Source organism: Platalea leucorodia (assembly GCF_965183815.1).
Source record: "Platalea leucorodia genome assembly, chromosome: 5".
NCBI lineage: Eukaryota > Metazoa > Chordata > Aves > Pelecaniformes > Threskiornithidae > Platalea > Platalea leucorodia.
Genome location: NC_138827.1, coordinates 45829366 through 45844095, shown reverse-complemented (window position 1 = coordinate 45844095; position 14730 = coordinate 45829366). Strand labels below are relative to the sequence as shown.

At 36.8% G+C, this 14730-nt stretch overlaps 1 protein-coding gene across 10 annotated transcripts in view; it reads left to right on the top strand.

Moving 5' to 3' along the window:
• PTPRC (protein tyrosine phosphatase receptor type C) overlaps positions 1–14360 on the top strand; it is a 65550-nt gene extending 51190 nt beyond the window's left edge. For all 10 annotated transcript variants that reach the window (XM_082314408.1, XM_082314416.1, XM_082314415.1 and 7 more), the window contains 17 exons: positions 1147–1178; positions 2358–2473; positions 3016–3106; positions 3203–3279; positions 3509–3545; positions 3984–4081; positions 5063–5188; positions 6664–6821; positions 7286–7421; positions 8134–8283; positions 8718–8808; positions 9176–9309; positions 10345–10479; positions 10805–10927; positions 11346–11524; positions 12189–12324; positions 13119–14360. In XM_082314408.1, the coding sequence (XP_082170534.1) occupies positions 1147–1178; positions 2358–2473; positions 3016–3106; positions 3203–3279; positions 3509–3545; positions 3984–4081; positions 5063–5188; positions 6664–6821; positions 7286–7421; positions 8134–8283; positions 8718–8808; positions 9176–9309; positions 10345–10479; positions 10805–10927; positions 11346–11524; positions 12189–12324; positions 13119–13391 (2092 nt within the window). In that variant the 3' untranslated portion in view covers positions 13392–14360. The remainder of the gene's footprint in view (positions 1–1146; positions 1179–2357; positions 2474–3015; positions 3107–3202; positions 3280–3508; positions 3546–3983; positions 4082–5062; positions 5189–6663; positions 6822–7285; positions 7422–8133; positions 8284–8717; positions 8809–9175; positions 9310–10344; positions 10480–10804; positions 10928–11345; positions 11525–12188; positions 12325–13118) is intronic.
• The last annotated feature ends 370 nt before the right edge of the window (positions 14361–14730 follow it).

Genomic DNA, 14730 nt, shown 5'->3' with positions numbered 1-14730 from the left:
GGGAGGCTTTCTGTTTTCCCACAAGATTTCCCAAAGGGTAGTGCAAAAATGTTACAAGTTTGCTATTTCATTAATACTGGGAAAAAACATCCTTTTACCTTTTAATCCTTTCAAAAGAAACTCAACTTTTGGGGGTTTGTCTCTGCTATATTCTTTCTCAGGGCACAGAAGAACTGATCTGCTAGAACAAAGTGTTTTGTCACTAGTTTTGTGAAAAAATGTCCACAAATATCTGGAAAACCCTTCCTTCATGATTTAAGTTAAAAGTTATGAAAGTAATGCACACTTTCTTGGAACTCTTTCAAATGCTTATTCACCCAAAACAATATCTCAGGGAGGGTTTGTTTATTACAGTCATCTCCAGGTAACTTGGCAGTTCTGTAGGACAGCGGATGGTGATAGAAGAATGGTCATTGCCTTCTCTGATGTCTGTGCCAGAGCCCTGGAAAGCCAGGCTGACTACTGCTATTGCTGTGAAGGGAGGTGGTGCAATGTGTGAGGGGGCATTTGCTGCTGGTAGAGATGGAGGAGTTAGGGCAATTTCTTCAGAAACCTCTCAGCCCTCTGGCAACAGCAGAACTTGGGGACTCCACTCTTCCAACCCTTTTCCCCTCCCTGCTCTTCCCCTTAGGGGGACAAGGGGACACTTCTTGCTGAGATGTGAACTTTTATGCTTAGGGAAGCAAAACTAATTTTTGCTTGTATAGCTCCAGAGAGTCTGGCTTGTTCTTGGCTACTTAGCACTTAAACTTAATTTAATTATATTTTAGGTATGTGTTATTTTTTTGTCACTTATTTATCAAGAGAAGCAAATATGGTGTGAGCAGTCACTCCAGTGAAAAAATTGAAGACATATTTGCTGCAGGTGATATGGACAAAATTATGCAAGCCGTAAAGGTGTTTGATGTGGTTCCCTTGTTTCTCCCCCTCAATGGTGCTTAGAGTAGGAAGACAAGGATCCCAACCACCTCTGTGTAGGACCTGTAAGTCCCAGTTGTAGCACTCTGTTTTCACAGAGGGCTTGTGACGTGGTCTGCTGGTTATGAACAGTCTTGGTGTTCACATACAAAACTGCTTTTATTTAACTCATTATCATATATATGTCTTACTAGTCAAAGCTTTTACAGATGCTTTTGCTTCTTACAGCAATTCTTCTGAAGGCGTGAACCTTGTTGCAGGTGAGTATCTTTATATATTTAGCAAGTGGAAATAAAATTAGTCACATGTCTTGCTGCCACCTTTGGATTGTTTACATTCTAGGTTGTATGCAGAAGTTACAGATATCAACATGGTAACACCTCATATGGAGAAAAAAAAAAATACTTCAGTAAATGCATAGCAGAAGTATTTATACTTAAATGAACTGAAAGTTTATCAGTGTTTGAAAAACTCTTCTTTACTATTTAATTACAAACCCAGTTTTGTTATCCCAGACAATGGTTGTGGTATGTTTAATCCTAAGGGTAAAACCAGAATCAAATACAGCTTCAACCAGAATTTCCCTTTCCTGTGCACCTTTTTCAAAGCATGAATTTAAACACAAGCCAGTTGTTTTTTACTGCAAAATTTTGAAGCCTTTCAAATCCCAAAGACTGAAACTGAACATTATGTGCAACCTTTTGCACAAGATTTCAAAGCCTATGAACAAAGACTGAATCAGTGAATACCAGAAAGCCTCAAGAAAAAAATAATTTATGACATTCAAACCCACAAAAATTAACTACATTAAATGGGAAGTAATACCATGCTGATATTCAAATCCATTTGCTTAGACACACAGTTGTTAAAAAAAGAATCTTTTCAATGTAAATGAAAAATGAATAAATGTCTATTTAGAGATGTTAAAACTTGTTCAATCATTAGTTTATCATTAAAGACGATATTACAGATTATTGCAACTCAGACAGTAAATTGGAGAAAATTTGCAAAAGTAGGCAATACATGTTGTTACATTTGTAGGTTGTTTGCACAGTAATCCATTTTGCCACTAACGATAAATGACCAGAATTGAAGTAGAGGGCAAGGCCATATAACCGTTGTGGGTGTTGGGGCTGTTGCTGTGACCTGAATGTGACAATCGCCACTTTGTACAAGAGTGCTGTTAATGCAACGTCCCTGCCTCCTTCTGAGGTGTCTCCAGTCAGGCAGCAGAGCTGAACAAGTTCTGTTATTCCCAGGGCCTGTTCGCTCACAGCTGGCTCAGGCCACATCATTTTTCTGAAAAATAAACACGCTTAGTTAAAATAAAGAGGTTTGTCCTTTTGTTAATTTATCTGACAATTTGAGAATCGTGTTTACTGAAATGTAATTTATGTTTTCAAAGTCAGTAATGAGAAATGTTCAACGTATTTACACAGTTAAAGATGATGACAGGCAACTTCTGAACATAGAGCCAATACCTTCGGAGCAATTGCTGGACATGTACAAGAGGAAGATTGCTGATGAAGGAAGACTTTTCTTGGATGAATTTCAGGTTTGTCATTGGCTCAGAATGTACCAGAGATTTGTAGCCAGGTGGTTGGCAGAATTCTGTTCAAGAGCATGTTTGAAGTATATGCAGTGGTTATAAATAAATAAAAAAAATACAAATCTAGAAAATTGAGTGAATTGTCATTTAAGGTCAAATAGGCTTCAGTTAATTTTGCTGCCTCCTCATTATAAGATGATGGTAATTTTTTTTTTCCCTGAAGGTGTTTTTCAGCAAAAGGATAAAATACACAGTCCAAATACTTCTCATTCTAAAGTACCTTTTAATGCATATTTTTAATATTCCCTCTTACTGCATAACCATGGGGATATAAATAATATATAATTGTGGAGATATATATTATTTATATTAAGGGAAATGAAAATTGTTTATTTTCGATATAAGAAATATATGAAGTAGTATCGTATGAAACAGAATGTTGTCTTCCAGACTCAGTAGTACCAAATTTCTTTCATATGCATTTGATTGTAAGTAGAAGCTATTTTAAATATATGCTTACCTAATAAAAGAAACATTTTATTTTACAGAGTATTCCTAGAGTTTTCACTAAATTTTCCATAAAGGAGGCCAAAAAAAGCCATAATCAGAACAAAAACCGTTACATTGATATCCTCCCATGTGAGTGTTTGTGACAATTTTTGCATGTTCTATAAATATTTGTTTTCTCAGTGCCTTGGGATAATATAATTATTTGGTTTTAAATGATTTAAACAGATGATCATAACCGTGTGGAGCTCTCAGAGATGGCAGGAGACCCAGGATCAGACTATATCAATGCAAGTTATATTGATGTGAGTGACTTCTACTTAAAAAACATCTCAGGCACTATTGAAGAAATTCTGTAGTCTGTACATTTCATGTGTCAAACACCTTTGAGGACTTCTGTTTGAGTTCTTTCCATCTTTCTAATGTATTCGGTATTATTGGACTGTTGCATATTGAATTTGGTTTTAAAGTTGCAAATCTTTTAAATTGTTCATGCTTCCTTTCTAAAAGTTGATAACATTGTACTTTTTACAGGGCTTCAAAGAACCAAGAAAATACATTGCTGCACAAGGTAATTTTAACATTAAAAGAATATGTGCTTTCTTTATTCACCCATTTTTTGTTAGAGAGTAGTAAACAATATTAGTGAATTTAAAGAAAAATTGAAAATATGACATTTTGAAATTTAATATGAAAAAGTTGCCAATGAGTTTTTGCTTAGGGAATTTTGTAAAGATGAATAAATTGTACTTCAAAGGCAGATTTCTCATGATGTATAATTTTATACCAAAAGTTTTCAGATTTCACAGCTATGGACTGAAGATATATATGACACTTTTAAAATGTTGTAGCCTAATGGCAGCAGTCATAATGAAATCAAGTGTGTGTCTGTTATTTGCTTGATCTCTGGTTAGTTTTTCAGACTGCATGGCTAAGCAAGTCAAGAAGGCAAGTGTTTTTTCATGTAGCCACACTCTTTGAAAAAATCCCTTAAAATATCTCCTGCTAGGCCCCAAGGATGAAACCACGGATGATTTTTGGAGAATGATCTGGGAACAGAAGGCAACAATTATTGTCATGGTGACTCGCTGTGAGGAAGGAAAGAGGGTGAGAAATAGCCATCCATCCTTCCATCCATCCATCCATCCATCCATCCATCCATCCATCCATCCATCCTTCTTTTGTCTGAAAACAGAAAGGGTTGCTGTGCTGTAGTGAATTACATTTTCTTCTTAGTACTTTGTTTTCATTCTTTACTGTTCTCTCATTGTGGCAGAACCTATGTTGGAAGGCATACCAAAACAGTGTTGCCTTATGGAATTCCCAGTCTTATCAGAAAATGTCACTTTAGTCACAGCTCTAAGTAGCAGAGGATGAGCTTCCAAATTACAGCTAATAAATCCAGAAAAGGGCTCAAGGGAGAACTCTAGCTCCTCACAGATCTGTCGTAAAAAGTATGGTTTGTATTTTTCTTCTGTCTATTATCTTCTGATATCCTGGCAATACACTCAGTAAATCCTAGACAGAATATTTTTTTTTATCTGTTGTCTTTGCCTTTCCTTTAACTGGAAGGTTGGGTGCTTCTGACTTGCTTTTCTTCCTTATTCCAGGTACAGCAGAAAGAAGGGGAACTGCTGTTTTAACTGCTTCTAAAGATGAAAAAGTTGTTAGCATGCAGATTTACAGCATCCCCAAGCTGATGTTATAGGCAGGCAGGAGCAACATCCCTCACTGAAGACTGAAAAAGAAAACATAGAAGTTGCTGCAAACATTTCTACAGCCTTCAGGCAACAGCAAGAGTAGCTGTTCACTTTTTCAACTAGTGTACAGGATTTTTTCCCCACTTTATGTTCCAGGTTAAATTCCATAGGCGTAAACTTCAGGTCAGAGACCTGAATCGTTGGATATTTGGAATTATTTAGCACTGACATCCTAAGCAGTGACAGCCTTTTCAGGAGAGGACAAGACCTGTGAGAACCAGGGAAAACTATACTGAGTTGCCGTCTATTTTAAATCACACTTTCTTCTAGCTCTCATCTCTCTGCCACTTTGCTGTCGTGCTGCTCACCTAACTTCATATCTTCATAGAACAAATGTGCCCAGTACTGGCCGTCAATGGAGAATGGCTCCGCAACATATGGTGACATCACTGTGAAGATCAATGAAAGTAAAACGTGTCCAGACTATGTAATTCAGAAACTAAACATCACAAACGTAAGTTGATTCAAAAGTGTAAGGCTGACTGGAATTTGAGTGTCTATTTGAAGTCTGTAGGTATTGTTGCGAGATCCTTTTAAGAGGAGAAGAGTCAGCTATCAATGGAAGATGCTCTGCTGTTTTTCCTGCAGCAACATATAGTTTAAGAGAAAACTCCTTAGATGCAAGTGTCATTCTTTACCAGAAATATGAGCTAGACATATATTTCCCAACTTAAAAATGTATTTTCCTTAGTACTCTGGAATCTACATTTAAGAGGAAACTGTTAATATGCTATTAAATATGGAAAACTTAATACACTGTGGTTTCCTTAGATATTTAGTTTGTTCTTTAACACAGAAATTTTACTGCTTTGTGTGTATCTCAGCATAAGCTTCTGCAAGTAAAATCAGTGTGACTCACAGAGCACCATTATCTACCCTCATGGTAATTGTACAGTGGGACAATTACAAATTCTGGTAATCTCAAGTGCATTTATAAACATAAGTGTTTTCAAGTTACCATTTGGCTATGTGTAGAATCATTAAGGCTGGTTAATTGCTCTCTTTTATACATCTGAAATTACATTAGTTGCTCTGTGCATAATTGAGAACAAAATTTGCCATCTAAGTCTAAATGCTCCTCTCAGGCCCTTTGCGAAAATATTTCAGTGAGGGTAAATGGAGCGGAAGTCATAGCTAAAAGCATTAAGACTCAAAGAGTAAATCTGCTGACAGATCTTCAGCAAAATAGTCAAGCAACAGACTCCACCCATCTTGATCCATGATTACAGCTGGAAATTTCTATTCTGCTGTCTCATGTTGCATTAAAATTTACTCAGGAAGTGATCTGATTAAAAGAAAAGTGTAAGTTATTGTGAAGACAGCGAGAATACCGGGATGTTAAGAATTAACTTTTAACAAAGACATTGCTCTGTGACTAATCAAGTGACTTAAGACAGTCAATCTCATAGAAAATCATAGGTTTTCTTGTATCTATTTCTAAAGGGTAGAAGTCTGAGTTTAAATTTCTTTTTTTTTTTTTTTTTTAAAATTTGTTGTACCCTCAGCAGGCTACTCCTAGGAGACATAAGAGAATTACCAGCCTGTATCCCTTGAAGTAAGCAGAGCCATACACTGGCCAAGTTGTTTATGAATAGAGTGGGGAGACATGTTATACTCTGGATCATAGGCTAATCTGAGAAAAATTATTTTTAGCAACACTTTGAACCTCCTGCTTGTCCTCCGTTGGAGTGATTGTGTATTCCTGATTCATGGATATTTTTAAATTAAAACTGAATATGAAAAATGTCTTAACGTGGGAGGCCATTGGGGTTACAACTTTACAGCACACTGTTTGAAATTTCTGTTTCAACATTTGATGACTCCTGCCCTTATTTTTCTTCTGCTTTGTATATCTGCATTTGATTTTGGCTTCGTGTGTATATATATATTTTTTTAAAAAAAAAACAAACCACACTTCACTTTGTCCAGGGAAGAGAAAGGACAGCTGGAAGAGATGTCACTCATATTCAGTTCACAAGCTGGCCAGACCATGGAGTCCCTGAGGATCCGCATCTCCTTCTCAAACTCCGACGCAGAGTTAATGCTCTCAGCAACTTTTTTAGCGGCCCAATAGTGGTTCATTGCAGGTAAACATATATTAGTTTTTAAAAATTTTGTTAATGTTAAATGAACTTGAAGTGCAGCTATTCAGAAAAGGGAGCTGGCAAAGGTATTTGGCTGATCCCAAATTTTGTGACTTGATTACTTGAGAGTGAAGCAGCAAAAGATGCATAAAAAGGCTTGTTTTCTGAAGGATATTCAGGTCAATAAAATCTAGAGGATACATAGGCTTTTGGAAAGCAGCCAGATAAATGTTGGGCTACTCTGGCTATAAGCACCACATTTGGCAATTTTGGCCTTACTTTCATTAAAAGGTATTTAAAATACAAACTCATAATTGTTTCTGTTGCCAGTTAATTTACAGCAAAACTGTTTTCAGTTGCTTTATATTCCTTTGTTACACATCTTCACTTTCACTCTCTCACTGACTGCTCCCCTCTCAGAGTAGGACTGGGAGATCTCGATAACCAAATCCCTTTGTGCTTTGCAGTGCCGGTGTTGGGCGTACTGGGACATATATAGGAATTGATGCCATGCTGGAGGGGCTGGATGCAGAAGGCAGAGTGGATGTTTATGGCTATGTTGTGAAGCTGCGTCGGCAGCGGTGCCTCATGGTTCAAGTAGAGGTATCTCGCTGAAACTGCTGTCACTTAGAACTCTCCTTTGCTAGGGCTTCATCAGTATTTCTCGAAGTGCGCTGTTCAGTCCTGGGTACTGCTACAGTTCAGTTGAAGTCGTTCATAGAAAATACAGCTCTGAAAAATATTAAGAGAGGGAAAAACTTCCAATGCAGTTTTTCAGTTTTAGAAGCTTTAGCTTTTTAAGTTTAGGCTTATAAAAAAAAGAAGCCAAGAAGAACATTTTAGATTTGATAATCCAGCTTTTGGCATAAAATTCACAAATGCAAAATTGAACTTGCAAATCAAACTCAATTTTCAAATTCTAAAAGCTGTCTCTCTAGGTGGGATTTTCAGTTGAGTTGAAAGTACAACAAAAGTTATGGACTTATGTGATGCATGTTTTTAAGTTATCTAAGCGTTTTGCAAATCTTTCAAATCTCAATTGCGTATTTCTTGAATGACATTACATTTATTTGCAGAACACTTTTCGTCCAGCACACCAAACATGCTCCAAGATGTCTAATTTGGAAGCCACTCTGATTTTTAATACTTGTATTTAATGCCTATTTAAGGTTAATGCTTAATAATATTAACACTAATAACATCATGGGAGTAATAGTTTCTTATAATGGTTTTATAAAGTGATATGTGTTGGTTTTTTTTTTTTTTTTACTCTTTAATAACTTCATTTTCAAACCCTTCAAATGGGAAACACCAGTCACAGTACATCCTCATCCATCAAGCGCTAGTGGAATACAATCAGTATGGAGAAACAGAGGTCAGTCTCTCAGAACTGCATTCCTATCTTAACAATCTGAAAAGAAAAGATCCTCCAAGTGATCCTTCTCTGCTGGAGGCAGAGTTTCAGGTAAATAAGCATTGCATTTGAGGGCCCTTACCTCCCACTTACATTAGAAAGTGCCTTGCACATCAGTCATGAGATAGAGATACCATACATAATAGATCACTTCTGTGCTGTTTTGTTTCTCTGGCACAGAAACAGTTTCTTTATCTTCATGAAAAAGCGTAAATTAATGAAATTTTATTCCTGCTTTTGATGTTAATATTTTTGACAAAGATGGTGAGCATAGAACGATTACTTGTGTCTATGTACATGATTTCCTGTGCCATCATACATGGTATAGCAAGCATTTTTAAACTGTAGTCCAGATGTGTCCAAAGTTTAAAGAATTAAAGAAGTGAGGCACTGGGAGATGGAGACTGAGTGTGGGTGTCCAGAGGGGACAATGATCCCAGGAACCATTTCAATCAAGCATAATACCAAACATCCTCTTTCTTTAGAGATTACCTTCCTATAAGGGGTGGCGGACACAGAACACTGGGAATCGTGATGAAAATAAAAGGAAAAATAGGAATGCCAACATAATTCCATGTAAGTATTTTCCATGAACCTTCCCTTATTTTATGTTATCTTCTGTAAGAAAACCTACTACATTTTGAAAAAAATGAGAACAGTAAATTACCTTACTGAGATGTATTTGATTGACTAATTTTCTCAACACTGTAAAATTAGAAACTTGTCATAGTGTTTTAGAAAAGAAGAGATGAGTTTTTAAAAATGTGAATTATTGGGAGTGTTTAAGTTTATTTCAAATAAAGTGGACTTTGTTCTGCAGTCTGTTGTGAAAGAACTGGCCTTTTTCTATCTATTTTCCCCCCTGCACATGCAGGGACAGCCCTCCTCTAACGCTATACCTGAGCGGTAGTGTGGCATGACGGTGACACTTTGTCTCATGCAGATGACTTTAACCGAGTGCCCATCAGGCACGAAGATGAATGCAATAAAGAATGTGAACATGATTCAGATGATTCCTCAGATGAGGACAGCGACTGTGAGGAATCAAGCAAATACATCAATGCTTCCTTCATAACTGTATGTATTTAGAGGATGCATTATACGTATTTCATAAGCTTTCAGCTAAAACTGTATTCTAGCTTGAGCTCTTATTCTCTTATTGGCTTCACCAATAGAATAGGATTTACCTGAATAAGGGAGAAAGATCCGAGAGTCGATTAGCAAATCCATTCATAGTTTTAATCATCAAAATCTTCTACATTTTGCTGCAGTAATAAGATGAATCTTTTTCCCTTACATGGTCTTAGACTGTGCAATCTCAAATAGTGAGACTAAACATAGAAACACTTTTTTTTTTTTTTTTTTTTGCGTGTGTGTTATGTTTAAAATCAACAGCTTTCAGACTGGCCTCATGATAACGTGTATTTCTGTTAGTGGGCATCTGCCCACGTACAAGTTGATCCATATTAATATTTTCCCTGTTAGCAAAATGTGAGTATAGTTATCCACATATACAAAACCCTACTAGTGAAAATTGGGGCCATCAAGTTTTTGGGATCATATATACCTCCAAAAGAAGGAGGTTGGTCACTAATTATTGGTCACTAATGAAGTAACTGATTTTAATGGAATTACTAGCTGAATTTGATTTATCTGAAACCTTTAAAATGCTGCACAGTTAGGATATCTGTTCAGAGTAAATCTGGTTTTACTTTTGGGTAGCTCAGTGTGAATTGACTGGTGCACCAACTTTGTGTGGTGTAAACTCAATTTCCTAGTGGTCAAATTAAAGAGCTGTGTAGAATTAGATGTTTTAGCCCTTAAAAATATGCTTTGCAGAAAATGGCAGGTTGAGGTCTCACCCACCGCAGCATGAGTATACCTTGTTGTCAATCTGGAAGTGATACTGTTAGGAGGATTGAGTTTAATATCATTTGGCTCGTAGAATTCCTGTAAGACCATTGCCTACTGTGATAGGCATATTTTCCCTATAAACAAAAGGGTTCATTAGTCTATTTCAATGGGTAATCTTTAAATGAGAATGAGTTCTGTTGCTTGACAATCACATTTCAACTGAATTTAAGAAAAAAATAGTAAAAAATTCTTTTATAGGGTTACTGGGGTCCGAAAGCCATGATTGCAACACAGGGACCACTGCAGGAAACTATTTCTGACTTCTGGCAAATGGTCTTCCAAAGAAAAGTCAAAGTCATTGTTATGCTGACAGAGCTGAAAGAAGGAGATCAGGTGAGGGCGTCATCTTCGCACTGACATATTAAGGGTCTTCTATATGCAAAGAAAACACTGCACTGCAGTCTCTCATTCCCATCCTCCAGTTAAGCGTGTTTCATAGGATGAGGAATTTGGTTTTCTGATATGATTTGTTCTACTATTTACCTTCTTAATTTACTTTCTGATGAATTTTTGAGGGGAAGAGTGTATGATGCTATATTTTAAAATACAATGACACTCCTACTACTTTAAAGTCAATACATTCTGTAAGTGCATGTGGAAGATAAAATAAAAGGAGGTTTGAATGGTAAGCACTGACTTGTACTTTTATCCATTTTAGGAACTCTGTGCACAGTACTGGGGAGAAGGAAAACAAACATATGATGGCATAGAGGTTCAAATGACAGATGTCAACTGTTGTCCTAGCTATACCATACGTGCATTTGATGTTACACATCTGAAGGTAAAATTTTCTTTGCAAATTCCAAAAGGAAGATTTACATTTGTTTCCCTGTTATAAACTTAGCCTAAAGAAAGAGAAGGGACAGTTCCCACTGCACTTGCCTCCTGCTCCAAGAAATGGAAATATTTTTCTCTTCCAGACCAGCAGCCAATCATGATAAATGCTATAAATTAGGTCAAATTTCCCATTTAGTGAATTGCTGAGATGGTGGTAGTGGAGTCTCAGGAGATCAGCTGTCTTTTGTACTTTGAGCAAAGCTTGGATGTCTACCTACCTCATATTCATGAGGTAGAACTCACATCGCCATGCAGTTCCTCAGGAATATATTTTTTCTCTTGCAGATCAGCTGCAATAGATGTACTACATGAATCTTTATTTTAACTTAAGCATTGACTACATGTCCACTGCTGTTTTTCAGACGAAAGAAACACAGAAGGTGTATCAGTATCAGTATCACAAGTGGAGTGGCTTGGATGTTCCAGAAAACCCCAAAGATTTAGTCAGCATGATTCTCAACCTTAAACAAAAAGTCCCAGCCAGACCAGTCACTGAAGACAATAGGAGTACCCGCAGCGTCCCGCTCGTCATCCACTGCTGGTGGGTCTGAATTCAGCACATACCTTAACCTAGCTCTAAGTTCTGGATATATGTAGCAACCAAAATTTTGGGATGCCAGCCTTTTCCCACAAGGCTTTCTATGTGTCTGGAGACTCAGCTCTCCCTAGAAGATTGCCTGAATTGCTCCAGCTTGACCTTTTTGATTGTAGTGCTGAAAAGTGAGCACACTTCTCTTCGGCAAGCGTGGGCGTGGAGTAGGTGGCTCTTGCCCGGTACGCATATTTTGAGATGAAATGCTAGGTCAGAGTGCTCTTGTAGCATACTACTAAATAAGGATCCAGCAGAGCTTTTAGGTTTATCTCTTGCTCCAGTACATAAGGCCACTTTTTTAGGACCATTTCCAGGAATAGCCTTGCATACCATCTAAACCAGAGGATAATCCTGCTAACAATTGTTGAGACTGTAAGTCTGAAGCTTCTGATTTCTCTCTTACCCCTTAAGTGGCCACATGAGATCCAGGTAGCCTCTAGATAAACTTGTGTGTGTCCTACAGATATTCTTAATTGTAACAATTTCAGTCCAGTAAAAAATGTTTTGGAAGTGTAATTCATTATGCGGACTTTGAAATAAATCTAACATTTAGTCAGAGGACTTGCTGATTTTCCATTTTAAATTTACAAGTACATTTTACATCATCTTCTAGTGATGGATCACAGCAGACTGGTGTATTTTGTGCTTTAATGACCCTCTTGGAAAGTGCAGAAGTAGAAGAAGTAATAGATGTTTTCCAAGTAGTGAAAGCTCTTCGTCGCACCAGGCTGGGAGTGGTCTCCACCTTTGTAAGTAAATCTTACGTATTACCAGAAAAAAATTATGAGATTACTTATCATGGGCACTAATATCCTCGTAACCTTGCGCATCCTTTCTGCGTAGGGAATGCTAGTTCTAATCAGGGCATTCACAGCCACTCACCACTACTTGGGAATTGGCCATTACTGATAAGAATGAAGGAGTCTGTGAGATGTCCAGAGCTGCAATTCTACAACACCTTTGTGGAAGGGTGCATATTATAAAATTAAAAATTACATAAACTGATGTTTCTGCAGTTGCTTTGTGGATGTACATGTACAGTGTCCCTTAACTTCTGCCAAGCTGGGAGGCTAACTCCATTTCACAGGCTGGCAGCCATCGACTTGTTTCGTTTAAATCACTCTTGAGGAATTGTGTCTTTGTAGCATACACTGTGTATTTACTAACAAACCAGACCCAGGTGTCATCGATATGAGGCAGATTATTAGATTACTTTCCTAGACTCCTTACAATACGTGTTGTTTCCAACTTAGGTACTCTAAAAAACATATTTTGGGGACTTCGTGAACCAAGAGGGTACTGAGTGACTCAACTTGGAATGTCTGATGCAGGCAGTTACAGAGACATTACATACACATGAAATCAGAATAAACCACAGAAGCAACACTCTGTATGCCAAAAACTGTGGAAGCTGCTTCATACACTCTTGCATGTTCAACTACATGTTACATTTCTAAAACATAAGAAAACAGAGAAAGAATGTGTTTATTCTTGGGCTCTGAGCATTATCGATTCATACTAACTTTTTCTCTTTATATTTAAGGAACAGTACCAATTTCTGTATGACACCATTGCCAGTACCTACCCTGCACAGAATGGACAGATAAAGAAGAACAGCCAGCAGGAAGATAAAGTTGAATTTTGCAGTGAAGTACAAAAAACAGATCAGGAAACTGATTTGATCACTATTGATCTTACCCCATCAACGCCAGAGGAAAGTGAGCCTTCTGAAGTATGTGATGATTCTAAGGCTGCAGATAGCACTAAGGGAACAGAAAGCTCAACAAATGGCCCCACAACTCCAGTTCTAACTTAGATGCTATACTAAAAAAATAATTGCTTTTTCATGTGCAAAAAATCTTAAACAAAATAAGTGTAAGATGTCCTCCTCTTCCCACTTTTTTTTTTTTAAAACATTTACTGTTATATCAGTTCTTCAAAGGTACAAATATGAAGGAATACTTGAAACTTGTAGAGAGTGACAAAGAACTGTGAAAGTTTAATTTTTTTGTAGATTTACATTTAAAACTTCTTCAGAAACCTTTTCACTATTTTTATACTTTTTCTTTTAAAAATATGTACAGTGTAATACTATGCTGAGCAGGGGGAAGGGAGTTTTTTTACTTCTGTACCGAGATGAAAAGCAACTCAGAACAAGATTAGTGTGTTGCAAAACCAGATCTGTTTTCGAAACTCTTAGCAAGAAAATTAATCTACTTGGTAAGCATTTATTCTAGCATTTCAGGAGTGCTGACCAAGCACTGCTTTAATAATACGCTGTGGAACGTGTGGGACACTGCCAAACAGTTCTAAGAGCTTATCATTTACATCATGTGCAAATTCCAAGGAATTCAGACTTAGGGAGAATCTATAAGTCCTCCCGTATCAATGTGGAATAGAAATTTTTGCATTTTTCTAACTTGCCTCAAGGTGTCCTTGTTGCTCCACATATATTAATCTGAGATTTCAATGTCAGACTCAAAGAAGAGTTTGGAGATTGGTGTTTGAATGATTGGTGTTTGAATGATTGCAATGATTCTGATAGAAAACACATTCTGTTTCTCTTAGAGCTTAAAATACTGTGTGCTTGCACATCTTTCTTATGCTTTCTGTTATTTAAAGGGACTGCTTCCATGAATGCATCTGACGTTTTCAGAATTGGAAAATACTTAGACGCTTTTCCTCCAAACCTTGTAGATTTTAATTGGATTTTTTTTTTCCCCTCATTATGAGTTTTTGTATGTTAAAGTTGTGGTATTTTTACTACTTCTTGCTGGATTTTAGCCTACTGTTTTTAGAACGAATAAAAAAGATAATTAATAGTTGACAAGGTGGAAATTATTTTGTTCTATTTGACTCTGCAAATGGATCATTTTCTTCTAAATGCACAAAATCTTGTGCTATCCCATACATGAATAAAATTTACAAATTTCAGTAGGAAAACACACCATTTAATTCTTATAAAACTGTGTGTGAGCCCAGGTAAGTGTCATGATTCTCTCATTACAGAGGAAGGAAACTTAATTTTTCTTTTGCTTGAAGACATTAAAGGAACAGTCACTCAACAGATTCAGTCCTCCTAGTTTATCACTGCATATTCCTAATATCTCTTTACAAAACATAATTGAAAATACTTAGAGAGCTACGTAAACAAT